The sequence below is a fragment of the Mesoplodon bidens genome, assembly GCF_964165515.1.
Source record: "Mesoplodon bidens genome assembly, contig: HAP1_SCAFFOLD_843, whole genome shotgun sequence".
NCBI classification, from domain to species: Eukaryota; Metazoa; Chordata; class Mammalia; order Artiodactyla; family Ziphiidae; genus Mesoplodon; species Mesoplodon bidens.
Genome location: NW_027671186.1, coordinates 1 through 18,196, shown reverse-complemented (window position 1 = coordinate 18,196; position 18,196 = coordinate 1). Strand labels below are relative to the sequence as shown.

The following is an 18,196-nucleotide window of genomic DNA, read 5'->3' as shown; positions in this document are numbered from 1 at the left end:
TACACCTCATATTGAACAAAAAAGTTCTAGAGAACAAAGGAGAAAATCTATGTAATCTTAGATTAGGCAAAAATTTCTTAGCTACAACACAAAAAGTATCATCCATAAAAGTTGAAGAACTGACAAACTGGACTTAATCAAAATATAAAACTTCTGCTCTTTAAAAGAGCATGAAAAGGCATAATACAGAAGAAAAGTAGGTAAAGCACATAGAAAATTTGTTTATATACAAATAGTAATAACTATTACATGAGGATTAATAGGACACTATTTTTAAAGCTCTGAAATATAAATTATAAGAAAACAAACAACTGAATTAAAAATGGCTAAAAGATTTGAAGAGACACTTTAAGTTGTTGATGGCAAATAAGCAGATGAAAAGGTACTCAATGTTACTAGTCACTGGAGAAAAGCAAAGTACACCACAATGACATACCCCTACACACCAATCAGAATGGCTGAAACTGAAAGAACTGACAATGCCAAGTGTTGGTGAGAGTGTAGAGAAACTGGAACTCATATATTCCTGGTAGGAATGCAAGATGGCACACATCCTTTGGAAGACAGTTGAACATATATTTACTGTAGGATCTAGAAGTCCAATTCCTGATATGTATCCAAGAGAAATAAAAATACATGTTCACATATGAATATTTATACAGGTTTTTTCATACCTGCCAAAATCTGGAAGCAATCCAAATGTTCTTCAATTGGCAAATGGGTAAAGAAACTGTGATATAACAGAACATAAACTACTGATACATACAGTAACATGCATGAATCTCAAATCTCAAATGCTTTATGCTAAATAAAAGAAGCCAGACTTATAATGCTACATATTGTATGATACAATTTATACGATATTCTGGAAAAGGTATAACTACAGGGATAGAAAAACAGAGCAGTGGTTGCCAGGGGATGGGGATGGAGGAAGAGGCTGACTACTAAAAGGCACAAGGGAACTTTCCGGGGTGATAGAAATGTTCTATATTTTGATTGTTGTGGTGGTGGTTACATGATTGTGTTTATCAAAGCTCACAGAACTGTACAGTAAAAAAAGGGTGAATTTCACTCTAAATTATAACTCAATAAGCCTGACTTTAAGAAAACATAGCTTTACAATGAGTACACATGTAAAAAATATCAAGTTAGACCAAAAAACGGAACTCTAGAAGCACTGTCATTTGGCTTAATAGAACCTCTCTAACGAGCAAGTATCTTTCAGCCCCATGAACATACACTTAGTCTACATTAAAACAAATGAAATCAGACAAGCAAAATAATAATACCATGTTTTAATCACAAATAGCATTTGCCTTAGCCATGAAATATTCACTAGCATTTTAAAGCAAAAAGTATTAATGAATTTAATAGTATCCACCAAATTCCCAAATTTAAAAAAAAAACATATTTGAGGCCACATTGACACCAGCAAAGTCCTTGCCACAGGAAGTCAGCTTTATTTGAAAGATTTTTTGGGTGGACTGTTTTCAAATCACTAGATATGAGTGACTAAACCACAGAAGGTACCTGCCAGCTTAGTGAACTGTCTTTGAGCTCCAGCTCAGAATTTAGCTTTTCTTCTCTCCCCAGTTCTTAAACTAAAAGTTCACATATATGGTACTAAGAATGCTATTTAGCTGAGCCAAGAAACAGTCAAGGCTTGATGACTATATCTGACACCTGTTGCTGGGTTTATTGAATGCGGATGGGCTGACAGTCCTTGATGCTCCAGATATATTCTCTAGATGATAGTGATACATAATCTTTACCCTGTTCAAATTTTGAAATGCAAACAGCAATGTCTGAAAGATTTTTTTTGGTTTGAATAAGGATTGTATTTGTTTCTCTGGCCATTCTACCTTCATAGAACCCAGAAAGGGGTATCTCACAAATAAAGTGGCAAGTGCTAACAAGTTAGGAAGCTTAGTTAAAACAAACAAACAAACAAACAAACAAACAAACACCAGCATCGTCAGCAATCATCCCTTTGCAGCCCACAGGCCCATTAGCTCACTCTCAGGGGACTCCGTGGCTAAACTACTCGGTGAACACTAGGGTGTGAGGCAGTGATGACTCACTGGCAAACATGAGATGCTCAACAAGCAAACATTCCCCAGACGCAGCCTTATGCTGAAGTGACTGGAGTGCTCCAAGTGCATCCAGCTTCGCGGCTTCTCTATTTCCCCCATGTTTTGGTATTCAACAAAATAACCCATCTCCTCATTCAGATAAGCTGATACAGGAGGCAGCAATACAGAAGGAATTAAATATAATGACATAACAACAAATAAAATGTGGAATACCTTGCTTTTAGCTAATTCCTTTTCCAAGTTGCATTTTTCTTCTGCTATTTCTTTCTCAGTTTTATTAACCTGCCCAAGAGAAGGGAAAAAAAAGAAATGGGTCATTTTCAAAACAGCAGACAGGCTCTACTATAGCAGATACACCCTGCATGTCAATTAATACCTACACTGCAGAGATAGCACATCCTCTCAGAAAAGGGGCCCCTCGGGGAGTCTCTGAGGCAGAGCAGACTTCACAAATAGCCCTGAAATTAGAAAGACACGTCTGCATGTCAGACTCTGCCGGTTCTTTCCTAACTAGGAAGACAGGGCTGTTTCCCCTTACATTGTTTCCACTACACTCTCCCACTTCTACTGGGAAAATCGAGTTTTAAATCTGACTCCTTAACTAACATGAGGATGTGTGAATGGTTAACATTCACTCACGCTATATAAGGGCATCTATTTGGCACAGTGCACTCACATGCTAAAAGACACAGATTAGCCACCCAAAGGTTTCTTTCATGGGCAACTCAGACAAACTGCCTCTGGGTTGTATTTCTTGTCTTTTGCACTTACAAGAAAATTTTAAAACAAGATCAGCACCACAACCAGGAGGTAACATAAATCTGCCTCTACCTACCTCTCCCTGAAGTCCTTCTTTCTCCTCTAGCAGAGAGGTCTTCTCTTGCATTGATGCTTCCAGTTCGCTGCAATCTTGCAATAGTTGATTCTAGCAGCTCTTTTTGCACAGCTGCCCTCTTCTCAGCATCCTGTGCTTTCTGGATACACTGGTTATGCTCAAGGACTAAATGGTCCCTGCAGGAAGAGAACAAGGAGATATGAAAGCTGAACGAGAGTTCTTCCTTAACAGAAAGACTAAATGTTCTTACAGAACATATCTCCTGCCTGAGAGCAGTTACCAAAATGCTCTAATAAAACTAGTTCCTTTAGGGCAGAGTCTTTATTTTTGTGACTGGCCCAGCAAATGCAGAATTAAACATTTTCATTAAAGATAAGAAATACAAATGCAAAAACAAAAGTTGCCCACAGTTTACTTACAGATGCATTTGGAGTTGTGTTTTCTCATTCTGAACAGTCTGAAGCTCACTTGTGATACTGGCATGGGCTGCATCCAGCAGTAAGTTTTGTTCTTGAAATGTCTGTGTCATCATTTTCTGTTCTTCCTGAGTGTTAGAAGCAATATTAAAAGTTGAGATGCCAGAAGTCATTTGACAGGGTATCACTCTAAACAACTGATCAAAGATACTGATACTGGGGCTTCCCTGGTGGCGCAGTGGTTGAGCGTCTGTTTGCCGATGCAGAGGACACAGGTTCGCGCCCCGGTCCGGGAAGATCCCACATGCTGCGGAATGGCTGGGCTCCTGAGCTATGGCCGCTGAGCCTGCGTGTCCGGCGCCTGTGCTCCGCAACAGGAGAGGCCACAGCAGTGAGAGGCCCGCATACCGCAAAAAAAAAAAAAAAAAAAAAAAAAAAAGATACTGATACTTACGAAAGTCAAATTTAATTTATATAAATAAACCCCTTTTTAAAAGAATTTATCTTAATCCAGCTTGCTCTTTGTACCTACCCTGGCCTGACCACAATTCTATCATTTTATAGCTCTTCTAGCCAATAATCAAGAGGCATTATTTATCCAGCTTGCTGCAAAATTTATAAAACTCCCAACATGAACAAATTTTTAGATACCATGTATAAAATAGACAACTGATAGGAACATACTGTATAGCACAGGGAACTCTACCTAATGCACTGTGGTAACCTAAATGGGAGGGAAGTCCAAGAGGGAGGGGATATCTGTATGTGTACGGCTGATTCATTTTGTTGTGCAGTGGAGGCTAACACAACATTGTAAAGCAACCATACTCCAAAAAAGATGAAAAAAAAACTATATTAAGTATATTTTGGTACTTCAAAATTTCAACACGATACTATATTTTAAAAAGTAAAACAATATCAACGTATATAAAGTAAAATGATCGCTCCACCTCTATCTCCCCCACATCTCTTCCAAATAATTCCATTCTCCAGGGACAATCATATTTCATAGTTTAAATTCTTTTGACAGTATCTGAAATTGCACTCAGACACTGCTACAGCAGACGTCTATAACTGTTCTGCACAATTTCCTCTTGCTTACTATTTTCAATTATCAAAACAGCATTTTTTGGGCTTCCCTGGTGGCGCAGTGGTTGAGAGTCCGCCTGCCGATGCAGGGGACACGGGTTCGTGCTCCCGTCCGGGAAGATCCCACATGCCACGGAGCGGCTGGGCCCGTGAGCCATGGCCGCTGAGCCTGTGCATCTGGAGCCTGTGCTCCACAACGGGAGAGGCCACAACAGTGAGAGGCCCGCGTACCACCAAAAAAAAAAAAACAGCATTTTTATGCACACTTCCTCTACCTACAATTTACAAAGCTTTTGTAAATATAGTACATATTAATAATTATATTTGTAAACATATTTTAAAACACTTCTTTTTGAACAATATTTGATTGCAAGGTAAACCTTCACACCTTCATACTTGGTAAAATGGGATCTCACTTGTGTCATATTCCAAGGTTTTAAAATGTTTGTGAAAGTGTTACATACATAAGTCACATTCTTCAGTCTACTAAATTGTAAGTTCCATGAAAGTAGGGACTTGTCTTGTTCACTGCCATAATTCTATCTAGATCTAGCAACATACTTGCATGAGGTAAACACTAAATGCTTGCTGAATAAAAAATATTTATTGAGTACCTGTTATGTGCAAAACACGCTTAGCCCTATAGGTAATAACAAAGGTATGTAAGACAATGCCCTAGGAATGTAGTACAGGAAATGAGCCATGCACATAAACTACTACTATAGAATGCAGAACAAGAGAAGCAACATAACATAAATGATTAAAAACACTGAGTCTGGAGTCGAGTCTAGATTGAAATCTGGCTCCACCCTATACTAGCTGGGTGATTTTGGGCAAGTTGATTAACTTCTCTAAATCTTATTTTTATTATCTGTAAAACGAGGGTGATAAATATCCCTTTATGTAACTGCTAGGATTAAAGGAGGTAATATATGTAAAATCCTTAACACAATGCTTGGTATATAGTAAGTACGCTCACAAAAGATAAAAAAGAGAGAGCCTTATTATTACAGCCTATTTAGTGTCCTAGAAGTAGAAATTAAAAGACAAAACTGATTTTTTCTGATCGGAGTGATCAAGCTTCTGGGTGAAAGTGAGTCTTAAAGAATGAACACAATCTCAAACAGTTGAAAATGAAGTAAAGACCATTCTCAGCAGAGGGAATGGCATAAGCAAAATGGGAAAGCACAGGTCTTTGGGGAAAAGATAAATACTTTAGGGTCAGTCATAAGTATTCTCCATAATTCTATCAGTACTGGGACAGGTAATTACTTTTCCTAAAGTAAAGATATTTGAGAAGAAACCATTAAGAAAGCTCTGAGTGTAAGGCCAAATGACCCCTCTGATGAAAACAGAAAGCAACTAATTAAAAAATAAAATAATTCAGAAAACTCCTTGAAATTAATTGCTAAAATATTTTATGTATCCAGTTGGCTATTTGTATTTCCTGATCTCTTAGCCAAGGAGGCTTCCTGATGATTCTACCAGAAATTGACTAGTGTTAAAAATGAATACCTGCAGAATGGCTTGGTGGTCAGCAATGATTCTGGTATTTTCCATTCTAACAGTCTGAAGCATTCTGTTCAGCTCTGAACACTTTCTAGTCAGTTGGTCATTCAAAACCTAAGACAACATATACAGCAAAGCACAGATCTCTCCAATAAATAAGTCTTTTTACTTATGTATCATCATTTTTAACAATGGCATAGTATTTCACCATACATGTGAACTTAATTTATTTAACCTAATCTCAATTGATATTTCATTAGATTATAAAATACTTTCAAATATTTGGAGTCATCATCCTAAACAACTGTAAATTAAAAGGGGAAATTTGGTGATACAGTGGAACAACTGAAGCATTTGGCAGTTTACCAATCTTACATTCTTCATAATTTTGAATGCTGGTCAATTACAGCAAGACATCTACAGAATGGAATTTACAACGTAGATGCATGGCCCATGTTATAGAAATCCATTCTCAAAACTGGATGATGAGCTTTCAGAACTGTGTAGCTGATAACAAAATATCTAACCTCCTTCATCACCAATGACAGTATTCAAAAAAGCAAAATACAGATCACTGTGCCATTTCACAAGATTAACCTTCCAAAATAAAACAAAAATCTTTTCTGTAACATACATGTAGTTAGTTTATAATTCTCTTGTCCTTTTGGTATTTTGAAATTTGTATTCCTGTGGAAAATATTTATCTTAATTCTCAGTTATTTTTGCAAAGTATATTTGGTAAGGATCTCATGTTTTAATGTATAAACTCTTTAAGGATGGGGCAAATAACTCTGAAGCGTTAATAGAAAAATCCCTCAAAAAATAGTAACAAGAAAGGAGAGATAAAGATTACCTGGACAGCATCAGAAGTGGGACAGCATCATAAGACAGGAATACATTCATGGGCATTTTAAAGTTATAACCAGATGCACAAACTACTTATCAAGGAATACTTGGGGGTAAGAGGAGAACTCTTGCTCCTTGAAAAGAAATAGCTAATTTTCTTTACAGCTAGATTGCTGGGCTCAAATTCCAACTGTGTCACTTACTAGCTATATATATATATATATATATATTTTAAAATTTATTTTTGGCTGCGTTGGGTCATCATTGTTGCACGCTGGTTTTCTCTAGTTGCGGTGAGCAGGGGCTACTCTTCATTGCAGTGTGTGGGCCTCTCATTGCGGTGGCTTCTCTTGTTGCAGAGCATGGGCTCTAGGCTCGAGGGCTTCAGTAGTTGTGGCTCGCAGGCTCTAGAGAGTAGGCTCAGTAGTTGTGGCGCACAGGCTTAGCTGCTCTGCAGCATGTGGGATCCTCCCAGACCAGGGCTTGAACCCTGTTCCTTGCATTGGCAGGCGGATTCTTAACCACTGTGCCACCAGGGAAGCCCTAGCTATATTATTAAACTTCTCTGTATATCAACTTTCTTATCTTTAAAATGGGAATAATAATAGTTCTAAAGAAGTCCTATTGAGAGGATTACAATTTGTTAGTAACATGAAGTGCTTAGAATTGTGCCATGACTGTAGTATGGATTCAGTAAATGTTAACTATCATTTATAGTAAGAGTAGTAGTAGTTACTGTTATCATTATTTTATGAAAGATCACATTTTGTATTTTCTTTATCATAAAGACAGCATAACAACACTATGATCCTAACATTGAAATAATCAAATTGTACTAACAAAAAGTTCTTTTAAACGATCGATACTATTTCTTTGGGCCCTATGAGAAATAACTCGGTTGCTTGCATATGTGGTGACTCCTTTCCATATACATGCATATAGAGAAAACATCAGCTGAATTTGGGAACCACCATCCCACGTAAAATGATTACACATAGCTCCAAAATCAGCAAGTATTTATTCGGTTCCTACTGTGCTTTGCCATAGAAGATACAAAGAAAGTATAAGATAGCCCTTGGCATTGAACTGCTTAGAGTTTCATAGGGGGAAATAAAAGGTATACATTTAGTGAGTAAATCAGAAAGCAAACAAGGCAAAGTTTAAACTAGTGCATGGTTTAGCAGTATATCTCAAATACCTATGTATCACAGGAATTTAGAGGGTGAAATGGGAAATGTGGTTAATTTGATGATGTTTCACAAATGAAGTAAATCTTATGGAAATAAAAATTTTGGATGATGGCAATGGTATGAATTCATGTAACCAGGATTAATCTTGGTTCTTGGTTCTTTAACTGAACAAAATTAACATCTAAACACTAGAGAAATGGGAAGATTTACCTGTGCTTTTTCTGATGCTTCCTGAAGGGATATTATTTCAGACCTCAAATATGCATTTTCTTCATGTTCCTTGTTGAAAGACAACTGTATATCCTACAGGAATAAAAAAGAATTTCTCTTTTTCTACATGTAAGAGCTATTACATGTATCTCTATCAAAATACCTGTTCTGTATTGTGGCTAGTACCAATTCAAGTTCTAATATACATAGATAAGTGTCTTATAAAGGATTTTTTAAAATCTTGATATACCCAACCCCCAAACTTCTCTTAATTTATACATTATTTATCAAAACTATTTATTAAAAATATTCTCATACTGGGACTCCAATTAGAAAGAATTTGCCTAAAAACAAACCTTGATATTTACCTGGTATCCTTATGTCAAAAAAATTCTACTAAGATGAAATATTTTTAGTTTATGTTACATACACGTTTCTTCCTATTAGTAGTATGAGCTTATTATTTCAAAGAAACACATGCAAGGATCTTTGAAAATTATAAGTAGGGGAAGAGATTTTCATCAAGGAATACCTGAGGGTGGAGCAGAAGAAAGCACCTTTGCTCTGTGAAAAAAAAATGTTCTCTTTGAGATGAGGGAAAGGTGATAGGGATGTGAGTTTTGGGCTGGGTTTTACCTAATAGGTACTTAGTCAAATGGGGAAGAACAAAGTCTAAGTCCTCTTCCTTCAGAGAGAGAACCACTTTTCTAGCTTTCCAGAAGAAGCATCTCAAGAAAAGTTAACATCATATAACATCTACACCATGAGATTGATTTAGAAATGTCTTGATATAAAAGTAGTAACATTTATCCTATTTTTTATTTTTTATTGTGGTAAAATACACATAACAAAATTTATCATTTTAACCATTTTTAAGTCTTTTTAATGAAATGTCTTTTTTATTGAAGTATAGTTGACTTACAATATTGTGTTAGTTTCAGGTGTACAGCACAGTGATTCAGTTATATATAATAATAATACTATTAATATTATATACAAATATACATTATACTATTATATAATTACATATAACAATATGTATTCTTTTTCAGATTCTTTTCCCCTGTAGGGGAAAGGGGAGGGGAAGGATAAATTAGGAGGTTGGGATTAACATATACACACTACTCTATATAAAATAGATAACCAGCAAGGGCCTACTGTATAGCACTACACTCATTTTAACTATTTCTAAGAGTACATTTCACTTAAAACTATTTAAGTATTAAGTGTTAAATTCAGTGGTAGTAAGTACATACATTCATGTTGTTGATAAACCATCACCAAAAATAGTTAATATTTCTTACATTTCATAAAAAAAGCTTCACAGCAATTCATTTGCAATAGGTATAAAATGCAAATAAGTCTCAGTAGTTTTGCCAACTCACCTTTTTTCAAACTATACTAACCTGCATGAAATGATTTATTTCCTAATACCCAGTTGACAACAGTTCTGGATATACACTCATTTACACTGAAACTTTTTTTCATAAAGATTTTAGGAGAATCAGAAGGACTGTAAACCAACATGAGTAAGGAAATACTATTTAGTGAAGAGATGAAAGAAAACCTCTGTACTCAAAACCTCAAAACCTACCTTATTTTCTTCAACCAACTTGGAAATGAGGTCATCTCTAGAAACTAAAAACAAAGAAAGTCCACATAACTATGATGATAATAATTTACAAGTACATTGAAATCACATGGTATTTTCCCTGAGAAACTTTGATTAAAAAAATTGTTTTCGTCTGTAGTTTGCAGAAATAAGGAGAACGCAAGCATTTCTACCATATTTTTATAGACTGGAAACTAAATTAATTCCTGAACTAATATAAACTAATTCCTGAAATTATCAAGAAACTAGTCCACAGTCACGTACAATGGTAAATGAGGTCACGTTTTACTCAATGCACAGATGATGATGAGTCTGAGGGATTTCAAGACAGAGAGGCACACAATCAAAAAGATCAAAAAGCCTTTTGTTAGATTACTCTGACAAAGGCTCAATAAAGACAGGGAGATCAGTTCAGTAGCTGTTGGAGTAACCCAAGTGTAAAACAATGAGAGCTGGCTCTGAGGTAATGATGCAGAAGGAAAAGACTTGTGAAAAGCAAGCAGGGAGAACTGTCAGGACTTGGTGACTGACCAGTGGTGTAAAGGCAATAGATGAGTCAAGGAAAATATCTAGTGTACAGACCTGGACAGTGGGGGTGGTTGGTGGATTCTAACAGGGAATTCAGGGTAAGGAGCAGGTTTGGGGGATATAATGAGTAAAAATGACTGCAACACTTAAGCTTTCATCATGTGTTTTGAGGTATCTGCAAAGCATCTAAATATAGATGATTAGTTGGCAGTAAGATACCATCTGGAGCTCAGGGGGATGATTTGGTGTAGGAAAAAAAAAGATTTGAAACCACTCAGAGTATGTATATACAGTGAAAATAAAACCAAAGGCAGAAATAGAACAGTTTGGCACTGTATACTAGTAGACAAGAGATATAAACTTTTCTGAGGTTAATGTTTGGCTTCATAGAAAATTCATAAAGATCTATTAGTTTTGTTTCACTTAAAAATTCTAAAGCCAGAAAATTATAAAACATATAAAAACTCATTTTATTTAGGATATACTCAGAAAAACTGTACTTCTTGAAAATGAGTCCAAGACTCATTTTAAGTCAATTCTAATTTAACATATGTGAAGGATCAAAAAGATAAACTACATGATCTATTTTGAAAATTCCACTAGCCAAGGAAAGACTAAAAGGGGAATGTTTATCCTACTTTGGAGAACAATTTAATCACTTTAATTAATGTGTGTGTAATACACACACATATACACACACATATATACATATAATGTTTATTGCTAATAAATAAACAATTATTAATAAATAAGTACATTTTAAAATTCATTGAAGCAAATATCTAAAGGCATTCCTTTTATTAATATAGTTAGAATAACTATTTGTACCTTAAAGTAATAAAATTGCATGCATGTAAAGCATCTATTCTTCACTATGAAGCATATAGCTGGTATTCAGACAGGCTTCCTTTTTTATGTTAATTTGAATTACTGTTATTCTAATCTCAATGTTTTTAATGGTCTTCCATATATTCTTACAAAATTCAAAAAGCATTAATCCATTAAGAAAGTAACATTTTAAAAAATCACTTAATCAGAAGGACAACTAATATAATAGAAAGATCTGTGTTTAGTCCCAGCTATTCTATTTACTGTGGGTCGTTCACTATAGATCTTTTCATCCTTTTGTAGAATGGGGTACATTTTCTTATCTTTCTCACTAGTTTGCTGTTAGGCTCAAATGGGATAATGTGGTAGTACAATAAAATGTAACATGTATTTTTGTAGGCATGCAGTCACAGGAAGACAGAAAATTATTTAGGGACATTATCAGAGAGAACTTCACAGAATAAGTCATTACTCAACAACTATATGGAAAAAGAATACTTTCTGCTAAAAGCAGTAAGTAAAAGCATTGAATGGGTTACCCTTTATGGTTTCTTTTTTCTAATTTTCATTTCCCTTTTGGTATTCCCTGTCCTCATTACAGCCACAGAGCAGGCGGGCCACAGTGGCAAGAACATTGGGTTTGGAGTTAGAAGATCCAGGTTGAGGCCTCACTTCACCATTTATTCATTTTGTAACTTTAGGAATTACAGATAGTTTTGTGTGTTACATGAGATAACGTATGTGAAAGCCCTGTGTAAACCATGAAGTGTTATTCATGCGTAAAGCACTGCACTGGAACTCTGTGTGATCTCTATAGTGAGATCTACCTGAACACTGCTGTTACAATTATATATTAACAAACAGTCGTCTGATAAGGGCTGTTGGGTTGGAAGAAGCATGTCTCTGAGCAGCCTGGGATCAAGTCTAGACACTTCCATTTCCTAGCTCTGTCACCTTTTAGGACTATTTTTTAAAACAGACGTTTTTTCCTCCTCAAACGAGTAGTTAATCTAACCTCTCTCTATGGTACCTTACAACTATCCTTTACTACAAATACCAGTTGACCAAAATAGGTCGATAACCTGAAGAATGGAGAGTCTGACATGATAAATCATTAGAATCAGTAGGATAGCAACGATTAATGACCTCATTTCCGTATTAGCATTCTATTATCCAATATTCAATCTAGATTTATAGAACCCAAATGTTCCCAAGTCCACAGTTAAATAAACATGAAAAAAATCTACATAAGTTTACAATTAAGAGGGTCAAATTCTATTTTATTACCAACATTCTCTGTCTTTCTCAGTGCCACAGATAAAAAGGAAATCAGCAACTTTTTACATTCAGGTCTGTGGGAAATACCAGTAACACTGGCCACTTCGAGAATTTGGAATCTTAAGAGTTTTCACATGAAATCTCAAAAATCTAACAAAAGTGTAATTTCTAGCATCTGTTTTCATACCTAGATCAGACTTGAGCTGTGAGGTAGTGGTCTCCAACTCTCCTTTCTGTTGTCGCTCCTGTGCCAGTAGTTCTTGGGTGGTCTGAAATCAGCAACACAGTTTTGCTGCAAAATTTGCACCTGAAATCGTATAAGAAAAACTCCTTTTCTGTAAGGTAAAGATTTCTACTAAGCTAACTTATAGCACAGGTGTAAGGCAGATTTTTCTGATCTTAATGTTCCTGGAGGAAGAAGCGGTGTTTATGTGTTACAGTTAAAAGATCTCAACAGAGTGCAGTGTCTTACAGCAGTGCTGTCCAGGAGAACTTTCTGTGCACTCTTCAACAGCACTCAAAATGTGGCCAGAGTGAGCGAGGAACTGAATCTTTAATTTTGTTTAATTTTAACAAATAAAATTAATTTTCATTTAAATAGCCACATGTGGCTAGTGCCTACTATATTGGCAGTATAAAGTATAGCAATAAAGGATCAGTTGCAAATTCTTTAAGTAGAATCCTCTTTATTCTACTTAAGGACATTGTAGAAGGACAGCACTCATTAAAATAATAAAAATTATGTACTCTAATAATAGGTATTATGATTTGAAACTACTAATTGCCTCAGTACTTAGAATTTAAAATATTCTAAATTACATATAGATATTTCAAATAACAACTTTGATGAAAGCAAAAATATTATGCTAAAATAATGAGACTTGAAAACAGCAATGTAAACACATTCCTGATTATCTTATTCCTTGCTTCAAATGTCAGCTCAGTTTAATCTTTCTTTTCTATGCACATCATACACAATACATATAGCATGAGACTAGGTCAGTGCCTTCCAAAATCAACTCTTGTAACAGAGATTATATGGTGTAGAGGGAAGGATTCCTTCCCAGGAACTAAGAGTTCACTTCTGTAAAGCCTGAGACAAAATAACCTCTCTGTCCTTAGCTCCCTCATTCATAAATTGAGAGCGCTGGACTAAATGGCATCAGAGTCCTTTCTTATTTTGCACTAAAATTTTTAAAATTGTAGTAAGAATGTTAATAGAGGAATACTAAAGAAAGAAATTTAATAAATCTAGAGGAAATAAGCAAAACTATAGGTTTGTAGGTAAAACATTGGCTTTTCCCTTTTGGTTTCACTTTCCCAACATAAACAAGGGGAGAAAATCTCTCTACTTGTTTCCGTTCCACCTCCACTGTTGATCCCATTTCTTGAATTTTGAATAGCATGGCTGATCCAGATTTCTCAAGAGATTCCCTTAGGTGCTTCTCTTGAGACAGTTGTCTCCTTAGCTATAGAGCAACACTGCAGTTAGGCAAGACCAAGGGAACTTCATAGCAGTTTCACAAAGATCAAAGTCACCATAAAAAGTTTACCAGACACGCCATCTCACCCCCATTCTTTGTTCATTTATGACTACTCAGAAACATGCTTTTGTTTCTCCCTAACGGATAACCTTCTAGGAAATGCAGAGTCAAATTTGTTACCCTCATCTTCCTACTGTGTAAGTCTGTTTTCCAAACTGTGGGTCAAGACGCATTAGTAAGTTGCAAGAAGCACTTGAAAAAGGGGGGAGAAAAGAATACAAAGAAAATATCAGAGCACATAGCAAGTAATAAGGAAGGGTAAGTACTGCTTCATGAAATGTTTGTGTATATGCATGTATGTATGGTGTTGCAGTGTAAAATATGTCTTATAATGTATTGCTGTCAAAAGAAGTTTGAAAAACACTAATATGTCTTAGTATATGTATTTTCTGTGTTTCTCTATTTTCTAACTTTATTTTTTAACTCTTTATTTTCCTGTATTTTGATTTCTTCACCTATATATATATATATATATATATATATATATCTTTTTTATCCCATAGTATTATAAACATTCCTCTGAAAGCTGTTTCAATTATGTACTGGAATTTTTTTTTTCATGTATTGGAACTTAAAGATCAAAACAAATAATGAAGTAGTTGCTAAGCAGCAGACAAAAACAACACTCAAGAATTTGGGTACACTGACCTTATTTCTATCAGTAAATGACTATAAAATGAGTCAGATAAAGATACAAAGAAGGTTAAGAGTCTCTTTTATCATGAAGTAAAGAAATCCTTTCTAATTTAAATGGGAACTGAAAAATGCTGTTCCTTTTATGAAGTGACGTTAAATTGAAAGAATTTCTTTTTTAATTTATTTACTTATTTATTTATTTTTGGCTGCATTGGGTCTTCGTTGCTGCATGTGGGCTTTTTCTAGTTGCGGTGAGTGGGGGCTACTCTTCATTGTGGTGCGTGGGTTTCTTGTTGTGGTGGCTTCTCTTGTTGTGGAGGCTTCTCTTGTTGTGGAGCATGGGCTCTAGGTGAGTGGATTTCAGTAGTTGTGGCACATGGGCTTAGTTGCTCCACAGCATGTCGGATCTTCTCAGACCAGGGCTCGAACCCATGACTCCTGCATTGGCAGGCGGATTCTTAACCACTGCGCCATGAGGGAAGTTCCAGAAATTCTATTTTTAAACCCCAGTAAACATGACGTAAGAGTACACTTTATAACTCTTCTCTACATTGTACATATGCACTTTATATGTGCTTTCTTGAAGGATGATATACTTAACAATTTAAGAAGTTTTTAAAAAGTGAAATGAGATGAAAAATATGTTCACACGAAATAGTTACAAGATAGCCCATTTTGGAAATGTTCTATGATTTTCTTAACCGTACACCTAATATTGAACATTTGGATATTTCCAGTGTTTTGCTATTCTAAATACTGTTCTGCTGAACATGCTTGTGAATAAATCTTTCACTGAATTTCTGACTATTTCCTTGGGATAAATCCTACAAAAGAAATCACTAGGTTAAAGGTATAAACATTTTTTAGACTTTTGATACATTTTGTAATTCTCCTTCCAATTTTACCTTATCAGTAGTATTTGAATAAATCTCATCGGCACTACAGATTATCACTTTCTTAAATCTTTGCTAATAAATGAAAAACAACACCTTAATATTTTTGCATTTCTTTGGTTCCTAGTGAGATTAAACAGTTTCTAATATGGTTATTAGTTCTTTATATATTTTCTGAACTGTTCTTATCCTTTGCCCTCTGTTTTTTTAAGTCAGTTTAAGTTCTTTAAAAGGGAAGATTATTAACTGTCTAGTTTTGTTATGTTGTATTAGTTTTGCTTTTTTATACATATATAAGATTTTAATTTTTATATGGTCAAACTTATCAAGCTTTTTATAATCCTGTTCCTTCTTTTCAAGCTTAGAAATTTCTTCCTTATCCAATAATCAGTTAAATATTAATATTAGAATCTTATTTAAGAATGAGCTATAGTTTTTGTTTTGGGCTATATTTTTCAGGTTTTATTTTAGTATCAGATTATAATCACTTTATAATTTAGAGTAGCATAATATACTTTTCTAAGCTCTACATCGAATTCTATAGTATAATTTGCTCAAGATATAATTTAAGTGCCTTCTAAAGGGAATCTTTATTTGATAACTATACTACTAAGATATTCATCCCTAAAGCATTATGAAGGGCTATCAGTTAATCTATTTCATGTTCATCAGAACCAGATTTCATATATATATATATATATATATATATATATATATATTTCTTATCTCTTAGAAAGATATATACTGCATTTACTTTATCTTTGTATAGTCCTTTGTTATGGGCTGAACTGCATCCCTCTGAAGTCCATATGTTGAAGCCCTAAACCCCAGTATCTCAAAATATGACTGTGTTTGGAGATAGGGCCTTTAAAGAGTTGTTTCAGTTATGAGGCCGCTGGGGTGGGCCCTAATCCAACATGACTGTTGTCCTTATAAGAAGAGGAAATTTGTACTCAAAGAGACACCAGGGATGTGTACACAGAGAAAAGACCATGTGAGGATACAGAAAAAAAGGCAGCCATCTGCAAGCCAAGGAGAAAGGACTCAGGAAAAAACCAAACCTGCTGATGATATTTTGATCTTGAACTTTTCACCTCCAGAATGGTGAGACATAAATTTCTGTTGTTAAAGCCACCAGTCTGTGGTACTTTGTTATGGCAGCCCCAGCGGACTAATACATCCTTCCTGCCTCACATACCCTCAAAATGTCCCTATTTGACTAGCACAGTCCTTCTACAGGTCCTTGACAAGTTCCATGAAAATTCAACATTTTACTACAGCGCCAAGAATTAAGACTTCCCCAATAAAAAAATAGTGTTAAGTGGCAATCCAAAGGATAGTCTTTTCAACAAATGGTGCTGGAACAACTAGACATACACATATACAAACTCACCCAAAGAATCTAGATACAGACCTCACACCTTTCACAAAAAATAATTCAAAACCTAAATGTAAAATGCAAGCTATAAAACTTCTAAAAGATAACATAGAAAAATCTAGGTGACCTTGGGTTTGGCAATGATATTTTATTAATAGATATAATACCAAAAGTACAATCCAGGAAAAAAAATGGGTAAGTTATACTTCATTAAAATTAAAAGCATCTGGGGCTTCCCTGGTGGTGCAGTGGTTGAGAGTCCGCCAGCCGATGCGGGGAACACAGGTTCATGCCCCGGTCCGGGAAGATCCCACGTGCCACAGAGCGGCTGGGCCCGTGAGCCATGGCCACTGAGCCTGCACGTCCGGAGCCTGTGCTCCACAACGGGAGAGGCCACAACAGTGAGAGGCCTGCGTACCGCAAAAAAAAAAAAAAAAATTGAAAGTGTCTGCTCTGCAAAAGACACTGTTAAGAGAATGAAAAGATAAGCTAAAGATTGGGAGAAAATATTTGTAAAACACATACTGGATAAAGCATTGGTATCCAAAATATAAAAAGAACTCTAAAAACTCAACAATAAGAAAAAAAAACCCAGCTGCAAAGTGAGCAAATGATCTAAGATACCTCACCAAAGAAGATAGACAGATGGCAAATAAGCATATGAAAAGATGCTCAATATCACGTCCGTAGAAAACTGCAAATTAAAACAAGATACTGTACATACGCCTATAAATTTGGCAAAAATTCAAAACACTGACAACACAAAATGCTGGTGAGGATGTGGAACAACAGGAACACTCATTCACTGCTGGTGGGAACACAACATGGCATAGCCACTGCAACAGGTTGGCAATTTCTTGGAAAGCTAAACATAAGCTTATCATATGATAAGTATGAATCGTACTCCTAGGTGTTTATCCAAAGGAGTTGAAAACTTATGTTCATATTAAAAACTGCATATGAATGTTTACAGTAGCTTTATTCATAGTTGCCAAACTTGGAAGCAACTAAGATGTCCTTCAGTAGGTGAATGGATAAACTATGGTACATCCAGACAATAGATTATCGTTCACTGATAAAAAGAAATGAGCTATCAAACCATGAAAAGACATGGAGGATTAAATGCATATGCTAAGCGAAAGAAGCCAGTCCAAAAAGGCTACATGCTGTATGATTCCAACTAGAGAGACAGTGAAAAGATCAGTGGTTGCCAGGGGCTTGGGGAAAGACAGGGGTGGGGGAGAGAGGCGCGGGGTGATGTGTATGTAGAGCACAGGGCATTTTTAGGGCAGTGAAGCTATTCTGTATACT

General features: G+C 35.5%; 1 protein-coding gene across 1 annotated transcript; it reads right to left on the bottom strand.

The window, feature by feature from the left end:
- Positions 1–1,938: 1,938 nt before the first annotated feature.
- LOC308611707 (coiled-coil domain-containing protein 150-like) lies at positions 1,939–13,999 on the bottom strand (the record flags this gene model as incomplete). Its single annotated transcript, XM_081260387.1, has 10 exons — positions 1,939–2,375; positions 2,474–2,551; positions 2,929–3,104; positions 3,348–3,472; positions 5,949–6,056; positions 8,189–8,281; positions 9,783–9,826; positions 12,622–12,703; positions 13,787–13,903; positions 13,988–13,999. The coding sequence occupies 9 exons, from the start codon at positions 13,997–13,999 to the stop codon at positions 2,496–2,498; spliced, it is 813 nt and encodes a 270-aa protein (XP_081116513.1). The 3' UTR covers positions 1,939–2,375; positions 2,474–2,495.
- Positions 14,000–18,196: the final 4,197 nt, after the last annotated feature.